Consider the following 20296-nt stretch of genomic DNA (forward strand, 5'->3'; position numbering starts at 1 on the left):
GATGAACAGCTTTCATCTGTCTTCCTTTGTGAGCACCTCCTGGAGCCGCAGCTCCGTTCCCTGGGAGCGACAGGCTCACAAGAAACGCAACCTCAGGCCCCTTTTTGTTTCCCTTGTCTCTCAGTGGCTTTTTTTGTTCATCTGCCGTTTTACCAGGGCCCCTGTGGTGTTAATTGCTGGTCGCCAGCGTGGCCTTTGAGCAGATCTTCCCCCCGGGGCTTTCCCTGTGCTTATGTATTTGCTGTGACATTAAGCACTGCTTATTCCACATTAGGCTTAGCACGATCCCTGACAGGTTTTCTCTTGCAAGGTCTCCTGCTCCCAAATCTGGGATTTTTCTTTTCTGCTTTTTATTCAGACCTATGGATTAAAAATGGAAAGTTTTGTGATATGCTGTCAGTATTTCCAGCTGGAAATGCATCTGGAAAAGTGTCCCTTTCTCAGGGTAAAAGCACAGCTTCTTGGCTGTATCAGTGATGTACTGTCTTACTGAAAGCTCATTAAATTGCCTTTTACTCCTCTTCCATTTGCCATCACTGCAGATTTTATCTGTTTGAAAGCTTTCATCCAATTAGCCTGTCCTGCTTCATTTCCTGGGCTGTGCCTGTTCCCTGTATTTCCCAGGTATGCTGTGCCATACCCTCAGAGGAGAGGTTGCCATGGAAAGCAGGTGAACCCATTTTCCATGGCTGCATCTTTCACTGGTGCTGAAGGAAAGCTGGAGGAGATGGAAGAGACTGTTTATCACCAGTCTGTCAATTAACTGGCAGTGCCAAGAAAAGCTGGGCAGACCAAGGGATGAGTTACTGATGTTTTTGCAGGTGGCTCTGCTGTTGTTTTTAATTCATCTCAGGAAGGGGAGAATGAGGGAGTGAAAGATTTCCCCGTGCTACCATCAGCAGGTGGAACAGCACGAGGGAGAGCTGGGGCTGGAGTGTCTGTACACACTGAAACCAGAACCAGCCTTGTGTCCAAGTGCCCAGAGACAGAATGAACAAAAAGCTCTGCTCTTGCAGGGGGAGCCCATGAGGATCATTTACCGCATGCGGGGGTTACTGGGAGATGCCACGGAGGAATTCATCGAGTCCCTCGACTCCACCACTGGTAATGCATTTGTCTGCTGAAAGCTGGGATTAGATTTGAAATCTGAGGTTTGCTGCAGAGCAATGACATTATTATCCTCACAGCAGTGAGCTTAAAGTTGATTGACGTTGCTTTTGCAGCATTTACCTGCTTCACCTCGAGTGAAGGAGGATTTTAGCAGCGCTTTAAAGCTGTGCTTCAGATGTGAGCACTTGCTTGGCACGGGGACCATCCTGCCCAGCCCTTCTTCATATCTCTGCTCTTAATTCTTTTTGAATTCAATACAACTGAAGTGACTGGCATTGCTGGGAAATGTGTGCTGCTCTGCTCTCCATTTCTGCTCCCACTGCACGAGCGTGTCCCGCTGTGGCTGCCCCTGTCCTCACCGCTGTGTCTGTCCTGCAGATGAGGAGGAGGATGAGGAAGAAGTGTATAAGATGGCAGGGGTGATGGCCCCATGTGGAGGCCTGGAGTGCATGCTCAACAGACTGACTGGCATCAAGGACTTCAAACAGGGCCGGCACCTCTTAACCGTGAGTCTCCCTTTGGCACCGGGGTCAGGAGTTATGGGGAGGAAAATTCCACAGACATCCCTGAGGTTTAGACAGTCCCCCTTGAGCTGGAGCAGCTCTTTCCCTCTCCTGTTCTTTCTGGGTAACAATTCCTTACAAAACTTGAAATGTCTAGAACCCAAGGAGTTGGTAAGACTAAATCCTGTCTTCTTGGAAGAATTGTTTTCTGCCTTGGCCATATCTGAAAACCAAAGCTGTGCTAAGAGATATATAAATATACATATATGTGTAGAGATGTAAAAATCTGGGGTGTACTGTATCCCAGCATTCTGGATATCAGATCTATTACTGTATTAAACTATTACTTCACTTTCAGCAAAATCCCCCCTCGTTGTGAAGTCCCACAGAGAATCCCTTTGCTGTATTTTGCAGGTGCTGTTAAAACTCTTCAGTTACTGTGTGAAGGTGAAAATAAACCGGCAGCAGCTGGTCAAGCCAGAGATGAACACTTTGAATGTCATGCTGGGGACTCTCAACTTGGTAAGAACAACCTTGACTTCCAGAAGGTTTTTTTTCCATGGATTCCAATGAGTTTAAGCTACTTCTGACTGCCCTGCTGCCTTGTGACAGCTACAGGAGATGGGAAATGTTGCTGTGCTGGCACTGCAAATTATCCTTTGGACATTCCTTATCTTTTATGGGTGGGAGTGTGGGGGCAGTTAAACCAGCTGGTGTTCCAGTGCCCCTTCCCACCTCAAACCAGTCACTGCTGGTGTTCCAGTGCCCCTTCCCACCTCAAACCAGTGACTGCTGGTGTTCAGGGACTGCTTCCACCTCAAACCAGTGACTGCTGGTGTTCCAGTGCCCCTTCCCACCTCAAACCAGTGACTGCTGGTGTTCAGTGCCCCTTCCCACCTCAAACCAGTGACTGCTGGTGTTCAGGGACTGCTCCCACCTCAAACCAGTCACTGCTGGTGTTCCAGTGCCCCTTCCCACCTCAAACCAGTGACTGCTGGTGTTCCAGGGACTGCTCCCACCTCAAACCAGTGACTGCTGGTGTTCCAGGGACTGCTCCCACCTCAAACCAGTGACTGCTGGTGTTCCAGGGACTGTTCCCACCTCAAACCAGTGACTGCTGGTGTTCCAGTGCCCCTTCCCACCTCAAACCAGTGACTGCTGGTGTTCAGGGACTGCTCCCACCTCAAACCAGTGACTGCTGGTGCTCCAGTGCCCCTTCCCACCTCAAACCAGTGACTGCTGGTGTTCAGGGACTGCTCCCACCTCAAACCAGTGACTGCTGGTGTTCCAGGGACTGCTCCCACCTCAAACCAGTGACTGCTGGTGTTCAGGGACTGCTCCCACCTCAAACCAGTGACTGCTGGTGTTCAGGGACTGCTCCCACCTCAAACCAGTCACTGCTGGTGTTCCAGTGCCCCTTCCCACCTCAAACCAGTGACTGCTGGTGTTCCAGGGACTGCTCCCACCTCAAACCAGTGACTGCTGGTGTTCCAGTGCCCCTTCCCACCTCAAACCAGTCACTGCTGGTGTTCCAGTGCCCCTTCCCACCTCAAACCAGTCACTGCTGGTGTTCCAGTGCCCCTTCCCACCTCAAACCAGTGACTGCTGGTGTTCAGGGACTGCTCCCACCTCAAACCAGTGACTGCTGGTGTTCCAGGGACTGCTCCCACCTCAAACCAGTGACTGCTGGTGTTCCAGGGACTGCTCCCACCTCAAACCAGTGACTGCTGGTGTTCCAGGGACTGCTCCCACCTCAAACCAGTGACTGCTGGTGTTCCAGGGACTGCTCCCACCTCAAACCAGTCACTGCTGGTGTTCCAGTGCCCCTTCCCACCTCAAACCAGTTCCTGCTGCTGTTCCTCTGAGCACTCCCATGTCTTGCAGGCTCTGGTGGCTGAGCAGGAGAGCAAGGACAGTGGGGGAGCAGCAGTGGCAGAGCAGGTGCTCAGCATCATGGAGATCATTCTGGATGAATCCAACGCGGAGCCCCTGAGCGAGGACAAGGTGAGTGGCTCCTTTGCCTGGGGTTCAGGGCTTGCACAGCCCTGCTCTCAGGGATGCTGAGCTCCAGGAGCTGGAGGGGAGTGCTGATGGAGTCTGACCCTCGTTACACTTCTGGCAGGTCTTAGCAGGCCTTGGGGAAGGGCTCAAGGAGGGCCCTGAACCAAAAGCACTGCGAGGCTGCGTCAGGATGAGTCTTGCATGGTTGGGTGAGGGTTGTTAGGCACTGCTTGGATCCTTTCCTGCCTGTTTTGGGCCATGGGCCAGTGAGAGACAAGAAAAGACACAGCTTGGCCTTGTTTTTTGGAGTGTTTTTGTATGTGCTGAAAACATGATTGATTTTCCAGCTAATTGAGAATAAAACTGTATCTCATCTAGACTGAGAACAAGAAGAGCTTCTCACTCATCTTTTGAAGCTGTGGGTGAACAGGAATCTGGTGTGCTTTGGGTTGGAATTATTAGGCTTTTGGCTGGAAAATGCTTGAACAGCACGTGGAATAAGCCAGGTGTCAGCTAGAGGGGTTGGTGCAGCCATTCCACGAGACCTCTGGGACGAGACTGAGTTTTATTTTTATCAGTGACTACCCCTTCACAACAGGAGTAACCCACCAGCTCCCAGAGTGAGAATTTTCTTGTCAATTTATTGAATATAAATCCTGCTGCTTTTGCTTCACAGGGCAACCTCCTCCTCACAGGGGACAAGGACCAGCTGGTGATGCTGCTGGACCAGATCAACAGCACCTTTGTGCGCTCCAACCTGAGCGTGCTGCAGGGGCTGCTGCGCATCATCCCCTACCTGTCCTTCGGGGAGATGGAGAAGATGCAGATCCTGGTGGATCGCTTCAAGCCCTACTGTAACTTTGATAAGTACGTTGGCACAGCTCAGCTAAAAGCACCTGAAATGGCTTCTACTGACACGTCCCTGCCTTCATCTCCTCATTGATGCTGCTCCAGTCTAATGCCAGGCTTCAGCTTCATTTCTTCTTTCACTTTCAGGCTAATTTTGAAATAAAAGTGTGAGCTCTAGCTTGAGGAATAGGTCTTCAGAGAGTACTTTGAGATGACAGGGGCCTGAATAGCTTTTCTGAGTCTCTGAGCTGGGGCAGGTACAGCATTCAGTTAGAATTACAGGCAGAGTTACCATCTCTTTTCTTTGTTCAGGTATGATGAGGAGCACAGTGGAGATGATAAAGTTTTCCTGGATTGCTTCTGTAAAATAGCAGCAGGAATAAAGAACAACAGCAATGGCCATCAGCTGAAAGATCTCATCCTGCAGAAGGGGATTACACAGAATGCCCTGGATTACATGAAAAAGCACATTCCAAGTGCAAAGAAGTAAGAGTCACTCTTTAATGTGTGTGGTTAATGTGTGTGACTGCCCTGGACATCCTCCTCATCCCATCACCACAACCTCCCAAGAAATCCATGAACAAGTGCCCATTCAGGAGCATTCAGAGCTGTGATGCAGAGGTCTGGTGAGGCAGTGCACATATAGGGATGACCTAAAAACCCTGAAATCTTCCCATTTGATACCCATCCAAGCTGATTTCTTGGATATCTCAATCCTTGTGTTTCCTGCCTGTTCCCTCCCGTTGCACAGCAACAGAGTTTTTGCTGTTGGTAGCCAACTCATGAACACAAATCCCCAGGCTCAGAGCTGGCACTGTGGCTGTGCACAGCATGGGAGTGGGAGTGTGACCGTCCCTTCATTAATGAGCTGAGCAGGGACACAGGGGAGGGAGGGAGGGAGTGTTCCCTGCAGCCTGGAGCCATGCTGCTGTCTGGGACACTCCCTCAGCTGCTGCCTTTTGTGTTCCATGCAGTTTGGATGCAGACATATGGAAGAGGTTCTTATCTCGACCTGCACTTCCTTTTATCCTGCGCCTGCTCCGAGGCCTGGCGACGCAGCACCCTGCAACACAGGTGAGCCCAGGGCACTGGCACTCTGCTCTGGGGCTGCAGCTGAGCAGAAATTCCTCTAAGACCTGGTTCTACACTCATTCTTCTTGGGTTTTGTTTTGCCATCCTCATCACAGCTGGAACAGTTTTGCTCACAACTTTTTTCTGCTGGAAGATTTTGGTTCTAGTCTAAAGGGAATTCTGTTTGGGGGATAGAGCAGAGAGAAAATCCAGTTCTCCTTGGCTTACCTCTTATAAGAATGTGAAATTCTTATAAGAATTGCTGATTCTGTTGGAAATCTCAAAGTAGGCATAGGTATGGAAGCTGTTCAGGTATTCCCTGGGCAAGTTCTGCCTTTGCAGAGCATCCTCTGAGTTTTGTGTGTCACATGACAATATTGGGAACATGACTCTGTGTCTTTGTCTTGATGCCTTGAGCCTCTGCTGGGCAGCTTCAGGCATCATCTGGAAAAGTCTGAGATTCTGATTTGAATATTTCCTCCTGCTGTGTGGTGTGAGATTGACATACAGTGTGAAGAGAAGGTAATTATTGATAAGCTCCTCAGGACGTGATCGTTGGTGTTTGAAGGCATCAATACAATGTCTTATCACAAAATAAACATTTTATCCGACATCCCCATGTGAGCTGGTGATGACCAGTGGAGAGGCAAATTGCCCCAGAATTACACACAGTTTTTAGGGCCCAGGAGCATTAAAAAGAAGGAGCAGTTGTTGTAGCTCAGTGCTCTGCCCAGCTGTGCCCTGGGATCAGCAGGGACAGTCACTGTCCTGAGTCCCCTCCTCCTGAGCAGTGCTGTGTTCCCATGCCCCCAGGTGCTAATAGGAACAGACTCCATCTCCAACCTGCACAAACTGGAGCAGGTGTCAAGTGATGAAGGCATTGGGACGTTGGCAGAGAACCTCCTGGAGGCTCTGAGGGAGCACCCCGAGGTGAACAAGAAGATCGACGCCGCGCGGAAGGAGACGCGCGCCGAGAAGAAGAGGATGGCCATGGCCATGAGGCAGAAGGCCCTGGGCACCCTGGGCATGACGGTAATGGCTGGGTGCTCTGCTCCTTCAGGGGTTTTCCTTCCTGCCCTGCTCAAGCTGCCTCAGCAGGAAGTGTGTGAAGGGATTTATTGATGGATATTGCAGAGCTCCAGCCCTCCTGTTTGCCTGGTGCTGCCAGGAGGGAACAGAGCTGCTGGGAGATGGGATGGGCATTCCAGTGCCAGTGGTGGGCATGGCATGGTTTGTCATTGTTTTTAACCTGCTTGAGCTTTTCTCTCTTCCAGACAAACGAGAAGGGCCAGGTGGTGACCAAGACTGCACTGCTCAAACAAATGGAGGAGCTGATAGAGGAGCCAGGACTGACCTGCTGCATCTGCCGGGAGGGATACAAGTTCCAGGTACTGGGGGCTAAGAGTTCTGCATAGTGGGAGCTAAAAGTTCCAGGTCATGGGAGCTAAGAGGTCCAGGTCATGGGAGCTAAAAGTTCCAGGTCATGGGAGCTAAAAGTTCCAGGTCATAGGAGCTAAGAGGTCCAGGTCATGGGAGCTGAAAGTTCCAGATCGTGGGAGGTAAGAGTTCCAGGTAGTGAGAGCTGAGAGTTCCAGGTAATGGTGATGGGAGATTGAAGTTCCAGGTGAAGGGAAACACATTTTCAGCGCCCTCAGCTCCTATGGGGACTTGCCAGTAGCTGGTTGCACAAGTGCTGGCACTGGAAGATCAGGAAGTCTCAGGGTTGGTTCTTCAGATCAGTAATTCCAGAGGTGGCTGGGAAAGGAAAGTGAAAGCTGGAAAAACACAGGACCAGTTTACGTTTGAGGTCGATATTGATGCAAGGAACCCTGAAAGGGGGAATAACATGCCCTGACTCTGTGATTCAGAAGGTTGAACAAGTGCTTTATTAAGCTATGTTATATTATACTACATACTATACTAATACTATACTAAACTATACTAAACAACAACCTGTGACCCTTTCCAACAGTCACAACACAGCTTTGACCTAATTGGTCAATCAGTCAAAACAACCATCACCAGTGTCCAATTAACAAATCCCTTTTCAGCAAACAATCTGCATAACACATTCCACATGTGCCAAACAACAGATGCAGCAAGTGAAGATAAGAATTGATTTCTTCTTTCCCTGAGCTTTCTCACTGCCTTCCCCAGGAAAAATCTTGGGAGGGAGAATTAATGTCTCTCTCTGTTCAAAGAGTATGTGAATACCATAAGGTTGGGACTGGGAGAGGTTCAATTCAGTGTGGTGTGGAAAGAGCAGGAGATGAGTTGCAGAGCTTGCTAAGGCAGCTGTGGGGTGGAAAGAGCAGAGATGTGTCCTGTGCAGAGCTGAGTGCTTGCTAAGGCAGCTGTGGGGTGGGAAGAGCAGAGATGTGCCCTGTGCAGAGCTGAGTGCTTGCTAAGGCAGCTGTGGGGTGGGAAGAGCAGAGATGTGTCCTGTGCAGAGCTGAGTGCTTGCTAAGGCAGCTATGGGGTGGAAAGAGCAGAGATGTGTCCTGTGCAGAGCTGAGTGCTTGCTAAGGCAGCTATGGGGTGGAAAGAGCAGAGATGTGCCCTGTGCAGAGCTGAGTGCTTGCTAAGGCAGCTGTGGGGTGGAAAGAGCAGGAGATGTGCCCTGTGCAGAGCTGAGTGCTTGCTAAGGCAGCTGTGGGGTGGGAAGAGCAGAGATGTGCCCTGTGCAGAGCTGAGTGCTTGCTAAGGCAGCTGTGTGTCCTTGCAGCCCACCAAGGTGCTGGGGATTTACACCTTCACCAAGCGCGTGGCGCTCGAGGAGTTTGAGAACAAGCCCCGCAAGCAGCAGGGCTACAGCACCGTGTCCCACTTCAACATTGTGCACTATGACTGCCACCTGGCAGCTGTCAGGTACGTGTGCCCACAGCCACACAGCCCCACAGCCTGGCCTGGAGGCCTTTCCAGCTGGTTTGGGATCACTGTGGGACTCTGGGTGGGCTGGGTTGTTGATCACTTTGCAGGGCTTCTCCATCAGGGTTTGCTTTAACACTGCTCTGGCCTGGACTCTGCCAGGTCCAGCATTGAGAGAAGCTGTGGAATTGTCATTTTTGGGATGTTTCCTTCGACAAAAGCTTGCATCCTCCTGACTTGCCTGGTGTGCTCTGTCTCTTTGTGCAGACTTGCTCGGGGCCGTGAGGAGTGGGAGAGTGCAGCCCTGCAAAATGCCAACACCAAGTGCAATGGGCTCCTGCCAGTGTGGGGGCCCCACGTGCCAGAGTCTGCTTTTGCCACGTGCTTGGCACGGTGAGTACAGGCAGGTTCTTCCCCAGGTGGTTGCATCTGAGTGAGTCAGATCCTTGCCACACACTCCCCTGAAATCTTGGGATCAGAGGTGGTGCAGCTGAATCTTGGTGAAACGGAGCCATTTCAGGTTCTACCATCAGGAGTGAATCTCCTAAAAAAGTGCAGGTGTCTGTTTGCTCCTTGGCTTCATGTAAATAATTTCAGAGCCTCCTTAGCCCCCAGTCACACCTGAAGATGCAGCGTTGATTCATTTGTGGCCCAGTGAGCCCCTACTGTACAAAAGAAACTTTCTGACACCAGTGGATTCCCTGGTGTAGTTTTCCAGACTTCTCTTGGATGGTACTGAGGTGCTTGGGCACCTGTCTGGAGCAGATGGAGATGCTGATGTCAGGATTCTGCTTTACCTTGTGCTGGGTTTGTAATGTCACATTAGAAGTTTTGAACCTGACAGGGGATAGGTTTTGATCAGATATTGGGAAGAAAGTCTTCCCTGTGAAGGGATGTGCACTGGCACAAGATGCCCAGAGAGGTTATGGATGTCCCATCCCTGGAAGTGTCCAAAGCCAGGTTGGACAGAACTTGAAGCAACCTGGGACAGTGGAAGGTGTCCCTGCCCATGGCAAGGGTTGGGACTGGATAATCCTTAATGTTCCTCCCAACCCAAACCATTCTGTGATTCTGTGGAATCAAGAGTGGCAGCATCCTGGAACCATTTCAGCCAGGAGCTGTATCCCAGGTCCTGGGCATGGGAAAATAGTATTGATGTGTGGACAGATATCTGCAGATGGAATTGGATTTGCCAGAGTGAGCTGAAAGCCTCCCTTTGGGGAGGTTACTCCAAGGTAGCAGGGCTGCCTTTGTGAGTTTCTGTGCCGTGCTTGCTGTGCTCCTGGGCTGTGCTGTGGCAGGAGCAGCTCTCTGCAAGCTCCCTGCTGATTTTCAGCCACAACACAAACCTGCAGGAGGGGCTGTGCTGTGGCAGGAGGAGCTCTCTGAAAGCCCCCTGGTGTTTTGCAGCCACAACACGTACCTGCAGGAGTGCACGGGGCAGAGGGAGCCCACGTACCAGCTGAACGTGCACGACATCAAGCTGCTGTTCCTGCGCTTCGCCATGGAGCAGTCGTTCAGCATCGACACCGGGGGCGGCGGCCGCGAGAGCAACATCCACCTCATCCCCTACATCATCCACACCGTGCTCTACGTGCTCAACACGTCAGTGCCACCCCTCCCACCCTCCCCCAGCTCTGCACGGGCCAGCACAGATGGGAAATCACATAAAGTTTTGGGAGGGTTGCGCATCCTAAGTAGGTTGTTAAGGATTCGCATTGTTGGGAGTGAAGCCTGGACATGCCGGATAACAGGGAACCTATTGAGTAAAAGCAATTGGGAATTAGCTTCTCTTTCCATTCTAGATGTAATTATTACCTCTGGGGTGAGCAACAGGGTTATTACATTAAAGAAACTCTGCCAGCTTAATTTTCTCCTGAGCAGGCAGAAGAGACACTGCGATGAAATAATTGTTAGTTGAAAACTTAACCCTGATACAATTTTATTCAGTGTTCAAATAACACAGGTTGGTTTCCAGATTTGACATCCTGGAGGAGGGTTCAGGTCCACCAGCTTTTCCCGATATTTTTAATTTTTTGGGGGGGTTACCATTATTATTTTTTTGCCAATAAACAGCAGTGTATTGGCACTGCACTGAGGCTGTGTGGCCACATCCATGGGCACCCAGATGCTTTGGAATACATGAGCTGGTTCTGATCCTGCAAAAATGGGCTGCCCATGTATATCCTCTATTGGAGGAGTTAAATATTAGTAAGTAATACTAATTAGATGAGGGTATAAATATTAAAATACACACCAAGGTCACTCCAAATGCAGTGCAGTGAAATCCCTCTCACTTTCCCGCCTGGAACTAATCAAGGTTTTGGCTGTAATACAATTTCTCTTTTGTTTTTAATATCTATCTCCAGATCCCTGTGCTATTGTTTTCCCAATCCTTTGGGAGACAAATAAATGGAACTATTTGTTTCATCTTGTTAGGTTGCTGTTGGCACCACAGAGCCCAGAACCCGCTGGGCAGACATGGAAAAAAAGTCTTCTGTACTTCCCAGACAGAATTTTTAATATTAAATGGAGAAAATAAAGAGCTACTACTTGGCTCCCAGCTGCATCTTTTAGCAGATGAAAAGGTCACACAGCCCTGACAGCCTCATCTGCTGGGATGCTGCTTGGTGCCTGATAGGGAGAGTTTATCTCACTTCAGAGTCACAGGTCTGACCTGGCTGGCAGCCTCTGCTGCTGCAGTAGAGCCACAGATGTGGCAAAGTGTGATGCAACTTCCCAAAGTCTCCTGTGACACGTGCTTTCCACTGTCAGTTCTGGGCTGTCAGGACTCCTGGGACACTGGAGCTCTGAGGGAAAGGAGGAAAAGGATAAAATATTTATATAAGCTGGCAGTCATGTGCAGTGTCTTTTGGGTTTGAATTTGGCCTGTATGTTCCCAGGGGTTGCTTTTGCAGTAGAGGAATTTTATAAATGGATCCAGGTGTGGCTGCAGGAGCTGCAGTGGCTATGTGGTGTCCCATGGGAGTTGGCACCACTCATCTTTTTCTCAAAAAAGGGGGAAAATACCTCTACAGTGGTGTTACCTTCCACTGGGGCAATAGTAGCTGTTTGGCAAACCTCTAGTGCCACCCACAACTCCAAGGAAAATGTGTTTGCTTCACTGGGAGCAGATCTCAGCCAGGGATGAGTTTGGGAAAAGCTGGTGGTGTCCATTGGGAGCAAATCCTCAGACAGGGTGTGAATTTGGGGGAAGCTGGTGGTGCCCACTGGGGGAAAATCCTCAGCCAGGGGGTGAATTTGGGGGAAGCTGGTGGTGCCCACTGAGGGAAAATCCTCAGCCAGGGTGTGAATTTGGGAAAAGCTGGTGGTACCCAGGGGGGCAGATCCTCAGCCAGGGGGTGAATTTGAGAAAAGCTGGTGGTACCCAGGGGGGCAGATCCTCAGCCAGGGGGTGAATTTGGGGGTGCCCAGCTGGCTGCCTGTGCAGGGTGCCTGGGCAGCACCCAGGGCTGCTGGGGGGCAGAGGCTGAGCCCCTGGAGCTGAGCAGCCTCTGAGGCTCCTCCTGTGTTGCAGGACCCGGGCGACCTCGCGGGAGGAGAAGAACCTGCAGAGCTTCCTGGAGCAGCCCCGCGAGAAGTGGGTGGAGAGCGCCTTCGAGGTGGACGGGCCCCACTACTACACCGTGCTGGCCCTGCACGTGTGTCCCCCCGAGCGCTGGCGCGCCATCCGCGGGGACATCCTGCGCCGCCTGCTCGTCACTGCCCACGCACGCGTGGTGTCCCCGGGAGGGGCCAGCAGGTCAGTGCCTCCTGGCTGGGCATGGGCACAGAGCCACTGGGGGCACTGTCACTGAGCCACTGGGGGCACTGTCACTGTCACAGAGCCACTGGGGGCACTGTCACAGAGCCACTGGGGGCACTGTCACAGAGCCACTGGGGGCACTGTCACTGTCACAGAGCCACTGGGGGCACTGTCACAGAGCAACTGGGGGCACTGTCACAGGGCCACTGGGTCACTGTCACTGTCACAGAGCCACTGGGGGCACTGTCACTGAGCCACTGGGGGCACTGTCACTGAGCCATTGTGGGCACTGGCACAGAGCCACTGGGGGCACTGGCACAGAGCTACTGGGGTCACAGGCACAGAGCCACTGGGGGCACAGGCACAGGGCCACTGGGGTCACTGTCACTGTCACAGGGCCACTGGGGGCACTGTCACAGAGCCACTGGGGTCACAGGCACAGAGCCACTGGGGGCACAGGCACAGGGCCACTGGGTCACTGTCACTGTCACAGAGCCACTGGGGTCACTGGCACAGAGCTACTGGGGTCACTGGCACAGAGCCACTGGGGTCACTGTCACAGAGCCACTCGTGTCACTGTCACAGGGCCACTGGGGTCACTGAGACAGAGCCACTGGGGTCACAGGCACAGAGCCACTGGGGTCACAGGCACAGAGCCACTGGGGTCACTGTCACAGGGCCACTGGGGTCACTGTCACTGTCACAGAGCCACTGGGGTCACTGGCACAGAGCTACTGGGGTCACTGTCACAGAGCCACTCGTGTCACTGTCACAGGGCCACTGGGGTCACTGAGACAGAGCCACTGGGGGCACTGTCACAGAGCCATTGGGGTCACTGTCACAGAGCCACTGGGGGCACTGTCACAGAGCCACTCATGTCACTGTCACAGAGCCCCACAGGCCACTGGCACAGGGCTTGTGTCACTGTCACAGAGCTGCTCCTGTCACAGAGCTGCCATGTCACTGTCACACCCATTTGTGTCACTGTCACAGAGCCCCACGGGCCACTGGCACAGGGCTTTTGTCACTGTCACAGAGCCACTGGGGTCACTGTCACACCCACTCATGTCACTGTCACACCCACTCGTGCCACTGTCACACCCACTCCTGTCATTGTCACAGAGCCACTTGTGTCACCATCAGAGAGCCACTTGTGTCACTTTGACAGAGCCACTGGGGGCACTGTCACAGAGCCACTTGTGTTACTTTCATAGAGCCACTTGTGTCACTATTACACTTGCTCGTGTCACTGTCAGCCCCCACTCGTGTCACTGTCACACCTGCTCACAGCCCCACTCACAGCCGATGGAGTGTGTGTAGTTTACACCAGGTGTTGGCCCCTCTGAGTAACCTTTGCACTCAGGGTTGTGGAGCTGCACAATCCCAGCCTGGCTTGGCTTGGGAGGGACCCTGAAACCCTCCCAGTGCCACCCCCTGCCATGGCCAGGGACACCCCCAGAGCCCAGGGACACCCTCAGAGCCCAGGGACAGCCCCAGAGCCCAGGGACAGCCAGCAGAGCCCAGGGACAGCCAGCAGAGCCCAGGGACAGCCAGCAGAGCCCAGGGACAGCCAGCAGAGCCCAGGGACAGCCAGCAGAGCCCAGGGACACCCCCAGAGCCCAGGGACAGCCAGCAGAGCCCAGGGACAGCCAGCAGAGCCCAGGGACAGCCAGCAGAGCCCAGGGACAGCCAGCACAGCCCAGGGACTGCCCCAGAGCCCAGGGACAGCCAGCAGAGCCCAGGGACACCCCCAGAGCCCAGGGACAGCCAGCAGAGCCCAGGGACACCCAGCACAGCCCAGGGACACCCAGCACAGCCCAGGGACTGCCCCAGAGCCCAGGGACAGCCAGCAGAGCCCCGGGACACCCCCAGAGCCCAGGGACAGCCAGCAGAGCCCAGGGACACCCCCAGAGCCCAGGGACAGCCAGCAGAGCCCAGGGACACCCAGCAGAGCCCAGGGACACCCCCAGAGCCCAGGGACACCCCCAGAGCCCAGGGACTGCCCCAGAGCCCAGGGACACCCCCAGAGCCCAGGGACAGCCAGCAGAGCCCAGGGACAGCCAGCAGAGCCCAGGGACACCCTCAGAGCCCAGGGACACCCAGCACAGCCCAGGGACACCCCCAGAGCCCAGGGACAGCCAGCAGAGCCCAGGGACACCCTCAGAGCCCAGGGACACCCCCAGAGCCCAGGTTGCTCCCAGCCCTGTCCAGCCTGGCCCTGAGTGGCTGCAGATGCCCCCCAGGGCTGGTCTGAGCAGGAATTTCATTCTGGCTGTTCCCTGGAGTGCATCAATCAGCTGATCCATGGAAATGAAGCTTTTCCTTCTTCCTCCCCCACCTCAGCACTCAGCCATGAGCTGGCTGAGCTGTGCCTCATCCCTGTTTGCCTCCCTAAAGAAGCTCCTTCTGGGCCCTTTTGATCAGTGCTCCAGCCTCCCTCAAATAGAAAAATAGAAATAGAACTCAAATGCCATTGCTTTTTAAAAAGAAAAAAATCAATAGCAGCTGTCAGGCACTTGAAGCACAAGAATAAGTGGCTGTGCCTGCCTGACAAAGGCACAATATTTCCAGAGAGGGAAAGGGAATTCCAGTTTCTGAAAGGATGATTTGAAATAGCTGTCATAATTAGGAATCAATTCATTATTATTCTAAGTCGCCTTAAAGGGCATTTTTATGCTGATGACAGTAATTAGGTGTTTGATAAAGTCATTACATTGTAGTTGCACAAACCCAGCATGAACCAGTGCTCTTGGAAAAGGCAGAGAGCCCTGAAAGGGCTCCTCCATTGCTCCCTGTGCTGCTTTCAGCCTCCCCTGGCTCCTGTTTCCCATTTCCTGGGGGTTCTGACAGACCCAGGGCATGTCCTGGAGCCTCAGGGGTGCAGCTCTTCCCCTGGGCTGGCAGGGCTAAGCCTGGGGTGAGTTTGCTGCTTTTTAAACCTCCCTGGATGTTCTGTTCCTTCCCCAGGTGCTGTAATAAAAGCACACTGGAACAGGCAGAGCCAGGAACTTCCAGCTAAAGCATCCAATGTCTGGAATTTCAGGGGAGCACACTCAGAAACAGCGCTCAGGAATTATGTCAAGGTTTATTCAAGGGCTTTCTTTAATCTCTGCAGACTAAGGGAGCACAAAGCCTCCCTCTGATAAAGCCTCTCAGAAACAGCAATGTGGCAATTCTGATTTCCAAGCTCTGGGCTTATTTATTCTTGTGGAAAATCAGGAAGAGGGTGATGGATGGTGAAAGGCTCTGCAGATAAGTGCCAATATCTTGAATTTGTAGGCTGAGGCAGAGAGGAAGCCACTGGCTCTGACACCAGGGTAATGTCTGCATGCAAAGCATTCAAATTAGCATTCCATGTTCAGGGTGTTGTCTGGGAGCAGCTCCATTCCCAGAGCTCTGGGATGGAGGCTGGGGACACCCAAGGACTCACTGCTACCTGTGCATCTTAAAAAAGGACAGAAACCACTGCAGGAACCCCAGTGCATCTTAAAAAGGGACAGGAACCACTGCAGGAACCCCAGTGCATCTTAAAAAGGGACAGGAACCACTGCAGGAACCCCAGTGCATCTCAGCAAGGGACAGGAACCACTGCAGGAACCCCAGTGCATCTTAAAAAGGGACAGGAACCACTGCAGGAACCCCAGTGCATCTTAAAAAGGGACAGGAACCACTGCAGGAACCCCAGTGCATCTTAAAAAGCTGAGGATCTGCTGATCTGAAACCTCCTGTAAATGCTGGGAAGGGCAGGAGGGCTCTCCATGCCCTCATCCCAAGGCAGCAAATCCCACCCCACGGGGAGGTGCCCATGGAGCTCCTCAGCTGGGCCAGCCAGGGTCACAGATTTGGGGAGAATTGAGCCAAAAAGGGCTTCTGGCTCTGCCAGGAGGGGTGGGAGCACAGGTACCAGGGGGAATGATCAGCATCTCCCTTGTTTTGGTAACACTTCCTATTTAAACCGAAGATGAAATTCCCAGAATGGATCCCAGTTCTGGGATTTTGTAAATATAATTTACAGATCCCAAAGAACTGAATTTAGTGCTCATCGTTACTGAACCACAAATTCAGGCTAAAAAATCTTGTAGATGTTTTTTAGTGTAGCTTTCCTCTGGAATTTAGGAGGAAAAGACCATTTTGATTGTTTTCCCTTCCCTTTGCAAGCCAGGCCTGCCCAGTGTGTGGCTTTGTGCTGGCAGTCCCTGTCCAGCTGCAGGAGTGAAACCCAGCAGCTCCTCCATGGAGCAGCTGCTCCAGAAGGTAACTCCCAGCCCTAACCCACAAGGGCCTTTTAGTTTTCAATTAAAGGAGCAGACTGCAATTAGATCAAACCCATTCACATGAAAGGAAAAGTCTGGCTTGCAGGATTTGGGAGGCCAGAATTAGCCTCGCTCGGAGTTCTCTTCATCCCGTGGAAATTTAGTCACCTTTACTAATTGGTTTTCCTTTAAATAATTAAGCTGAGCTGCCCGAGCAGGCTGCCACCTACTAAGATGTCTGTTTTAAGGGCACAGACACACAAGTGGAGTCTTTTAATAAGAGCAGCAAAATGTTCATTTTTCCCCCAGAAAAGCCCAGTCTGGGGCAGTTGCAGTGGGAGCCCCTGTTTGTGTTGCTGACTCACAGCAGCAGCAGCTGAGCTGGTCCTGGGTGCAGAAAAAATGGTTTTGATTTTTCCAAAGCTCTGGAGTGTTGAGCAGGAAGCAGCACGTGATGGGGCAGATGTACCTGAGGAGCACAGGCACAAAAATTCCAAAGCCATGAGAGCTGCTGGCAGGAGGTTCCTCCTTGCCAGAACCTGTTTGTGATTAATCCTGCAGACTTTGGGAGCTGCTGTCCCAGCACAGCTCTGCACCTTTTAGGGCATTCCTACTGCTCCAAACCCAGGTGCTGCATTTCCAGAAGTCCTTTCCTGGCAGGAGAAGAACCAAGGATGTATTAAATGGAAATTCCTCCATTTCTTCAAGGACAAGAGATTTCCCTCAGAGTCTTGCAGAAATGCTTTTATGAGTTGGAAGCACAAAGCTGTTCTGTCATTGATACCCCCTGGATTTGGTCTTTCCTTCAGGAATCTGCTGTTCTCCAGCAGTGAACACACAAACAAGGCCTGTACATTGTTTTTCCCACTCTGCTGTTGATTTCCTGGGTATCTCAGCCCTCCAGTTCCCTCAGTGCTCGTTTTCCTCCATGGAAGGAGGTTTGGCTTGCAGAGCTCCCTGGAGCAGAGGGGGTGCCCAGAGAGCCCCAGGTGCCCAAAGTTTCCTGGGCAGGAGCACCCAGCCAGGCCCTCTCAGAGCCCTCCCTGCTGTCACAGCTGGGCTCTGGCTGCTCCTGCTGCCATCAGGGGGTTCCAAAGCCCCATGGTGTTGGGTTTGGTGTTGCTGAAATGGCTCCCAAGGTATTGGAAAGTCTCTTTTTTCCCAGCCCCATGCTCGAAGAAGAAGTCGAGATTCCTCGGCTCTGCTTTTCAAGGTTCTTTATTTTCTCTCATCTGTTCCATTCTTTCTCTGACCTGCTGAGATCTGTCCAGCAGGTCAGTTTGTGGCACACTGACCACCTTGGGGTGGTGTTGGCTTTTTATACTGAGAATTAGGTGTACTTTATTTACAATAATTTTCCAATACCTATCACCTGTGTTAGACAGTCTGTCTCTATTCTAAACCAATCAAATAGTGTCACCATCACAGCAGAAGATGGAGGACAAGAAGAAGGACAGGACATACCCAGATTCCTCCATCTTGCCTCCTGAACCCCCATTCTAAAAACCCCAAAATTCTACTTTTCCACCCTGTGACAAATTCACTATCATTCTATTCAAACCCTTGTGGCTTGTACATCTTCACACAAAGTTGATAATTGTTTCCATGGGTTAGAATCAAAGGTGTCTTTGACTGCATGCCAAGGTCTCTGAGCCCCCTGCCAGGCTCTGGAGTCCTCCAGGGCAGCCAGAGGGATGCCCTGGGTTCCCCAGCATGGCAGAGGGGTTAAGTGAGCCTGCTTTGCCTCCCCAGACTGGCAGACAAGGCAGTGAAGGAATACGCCACGTACCGCTCGGGGCTGCTCTTCTGGGCCCTCGTGGATCTCATCTACAACATGTTCAAGGTAAGGAGAGCACTGCAGGTCCTCTGCACACCTCCAGCTCAGCCCCACTTCAGCTTTCCTACCTGAGCCATGCCATGAGTTTGAAATAGAAATCAAAATTTGAAACCCCTCTCTCCAAGGTCCTTGGAAATGAAACTTCACAGGATCCCAAGATGGTTTGGGTGTGGAGGGGCCTTAAAGCTCATCCCATTCCACCCCTGCCATGGCAGGGACACCTTCCAGTGTCCCAGGCTGCTCCAAGCCCATCCAGCCTGGCCTTGGACACTGCCAGGGATCCAGGGGCAGCCCCAGCTGCTCTGGGCACCTGTGCCAGGGCCTGCCTACCCTCACAGGGAAGGATTTTTCCTTCTTTTTTTCTTCTGCCCCTTGTAAAAGCAGAAAGGCCACAAGAAGCTGCCTGTGCTCATTGCAGCCCTTGCAGTAGCTGAAGAATTGAGAGACTTCTCCAGCTGGCAGCACTCCTGTGTTGTGTATTTGCTTACTTTTCCTGCTCATTGTTGATGGAAGGAAGGACATTCCAGGCTGTGCCAGGGAAATGGTTGGGTGAGGAAGGGGCCAGGGGCAGAAAGAAACCTGCAGCTTCCAGAGAGGGTTCAGTGCTGAGGGTGAGAGAATGCCTGGGACCTTGTTTCATCGTGCAAAAAAGGATCATGAAGCTGCAGTCAGGGAATTCCTTCCTCTCTTGGTTGTTTGCAGGAGGCAGGGATGGAAATCCAGGAGCAATGGGAGAAGGCACCAGGGTTTGCAGTAATTTATTTTTTAATTAAATCATTCTTTTTGGCCTGATTTGGTGTGTTTGTCCCCTGTCAGAAGGTGCCTACCAGTAACACAGAGGGAGGCTGGTCCTTCTCTCTGGCTGAGTTCATCCGACACAATGACATGCCAATCCACGAGGCTGCAGACAAGGCCCTGAAAACCTTCCAGGAGGAATTCATGCCAGTGGAAACGTTTTCTGAGTTTTTGGATGTGGCTGGTGAGTGTTTGCTTGCCCTTTTATAGGCTGCCTTGTGCAGCTGGTGACTGGAGCCAGCAGCATTCCTGACACTGCTGCAGCTCCTGGGGAGGGGACAGGGAGAGGAGGGCTTGGCACTGCCCAGCCTGGGCTGGCCCCAGACTGCTGGGACACACACCTGAGCAGCCCCAGGCAGGAAAGCCTCCCCCTGCCCTGTGAAACAGCTGTAGCACAGCTGGAGGGTGGTTTGGGGGTCTGTGGTTGAGGGCTGGTGAGCAGATGGGACCTGCAGCAGGTGGGTGCAGCCAGAGCTGCTCCCTGAGGATTTTGGTACCTCCAGGAGTCAGGAGATGCTCAAAACCTGCAGGGGAGCTGGAACTGCTCTTTCCTCTCTCAAAATCTGCCCCAGGCCAGTCTCTCACTGCCCAGCACAGGGAGCAGAGCTGGGGAGCCCAGCAGCAGCTCCATGTGGATTTAGTGTTTGATTAAATTCACATTTCAGTCCCTCCTGCACGTGCAGCCAGCAGGGTTTGCCCTGCTCGTGTCCAGCCCTAAAATAACCCTGCAGCTGTCAGTGGCTCACACATGGCCCAGCACAAATCCCCCTGGGCAGGACAAACAGGGGCTGATTCTTCTCTCTTGCCTTCTTCTGTTCAAAGGACTCTTGTCAGAAATCAATGATCCCGACAGCTTCCTCAAGGACCTCCTGAACTCCATCCCCTGAGCTGCCAGCACGGAGAAGCTTTGGGCAGAGCCTCCACTGCTTGCCTTCCACCCCTCTGTGTCCCTCCTCGTGCAGTCTGTCCCTTTCCCAAGGAGTGCTGCAGTTTTTTGTTGGAATATTTTTTGTTTTGTTTTCCTTTTTTTTTTTGTTTTGTTTTGTTTTGTTTTTTATTTTCTACAATTTTTCTTCATGGAGTGATTTGAAATTTAGAAATTTGTGTTTCAGCGCTTCTATCTGTAAAGCCTTGTGCATTCAAGCTGTTTGAAAGAACTTGTACAGAGAGGAATCCAAACCAGTAAATCCTAATGCTTTAGTGTGCACCTCTTTGAAGTTAAATAAACAGAACAAATGGGTAA

The 20296-nt window shown here is 52.2% G+C and overlaps 1 protein-coding gene across 8 annotated transcripts in view; it reads left to right on the forward strand.

Moving 5' to 3' along the window:
* UBR4 (ubiquitin protein ligase E3 component n-recognin 4) overlaps positions 1 to 20296 on the forward strand; it is a 94429-nt gene extending 74133 nt beyond the window's left edge. For 5 of the 8 annotated variants that reach the window (XM_071449195.1, XM_071449198.1, XM_071449199.1 and 2 more), the window contains 16 exons: positions 1017 to 1104; positions 1489 to 1616; positions 2028 to 2135; positions 3498 to 3617; positions 4291 to 4481; positions 4776 to 4949; positions 5438 to 5537; positions 6348 to 6566; positions 6809 to 6922; positions 8260 to 8402; positions 8670 to 8795; positions 9813 to 10007; positions 11941 to 12165; positions 18174 to 18264; positions 19075 to 19237; positions 19876 to 20296. In XM_071449195.1, coding sequence (XP_071305296.1) covers positions 1017 to 1104; positions 1489 to 1616; positions 2028 to 2135; positions 3498 to 3617; positions 4291 to 4481; positions 4776 to 4949; positions 5438 to 5537; positions 6348 to 6566; positions 6809 to 6922; positions 8260 to 8402; positions 8670 to 8795; positions 9813 to 10007; positions 11941 to 12165; positions 18174 to 18264; positions 19075 to 19237; positions 19876 to 19940 — 2250 coding nt within the window. In that variant the 3' untranslated portion in view covers positions 19941 to 20296. Of the gene's footprint in view, positions 1 to 1016; positions 1105 to 1488; positions 1617 to 2027; positions 2136 to 3497; positions 3618 to 4290; positions 4482 to 4775; positions 4950 to 5437; positions 5538 to 6347; positions 6567 to 6808; positions 6923 to 8259; positions 8403 to 8669; positions 8796 to 9812; positions 10100 to 11940; positions 12166 to 18173; positions 18265 to 19074; positions 19238 to 19875 lie in introns of those variants that run through there. The other 3 variants (XM_071449197.1, XR_011682660.1, XR_011682661.1) reach the window with 3 other exon arrangements.

Source organism: Agelaius tricolor, unplaced genomic scaffold (assembly GCF_023055355.1).
Source record: "Agelaius tricolor isolate 1412-34295 unplaced genomic scaffold, bAgeTri1.0.p SCAF_28, whole genome shotgun sequence".
Lineage (NCBI taxonomy): Eukaryota > Metazoa > Chordata > Aves > Passeriformes > Icteridae > Agelaius > Agelaius tricolor.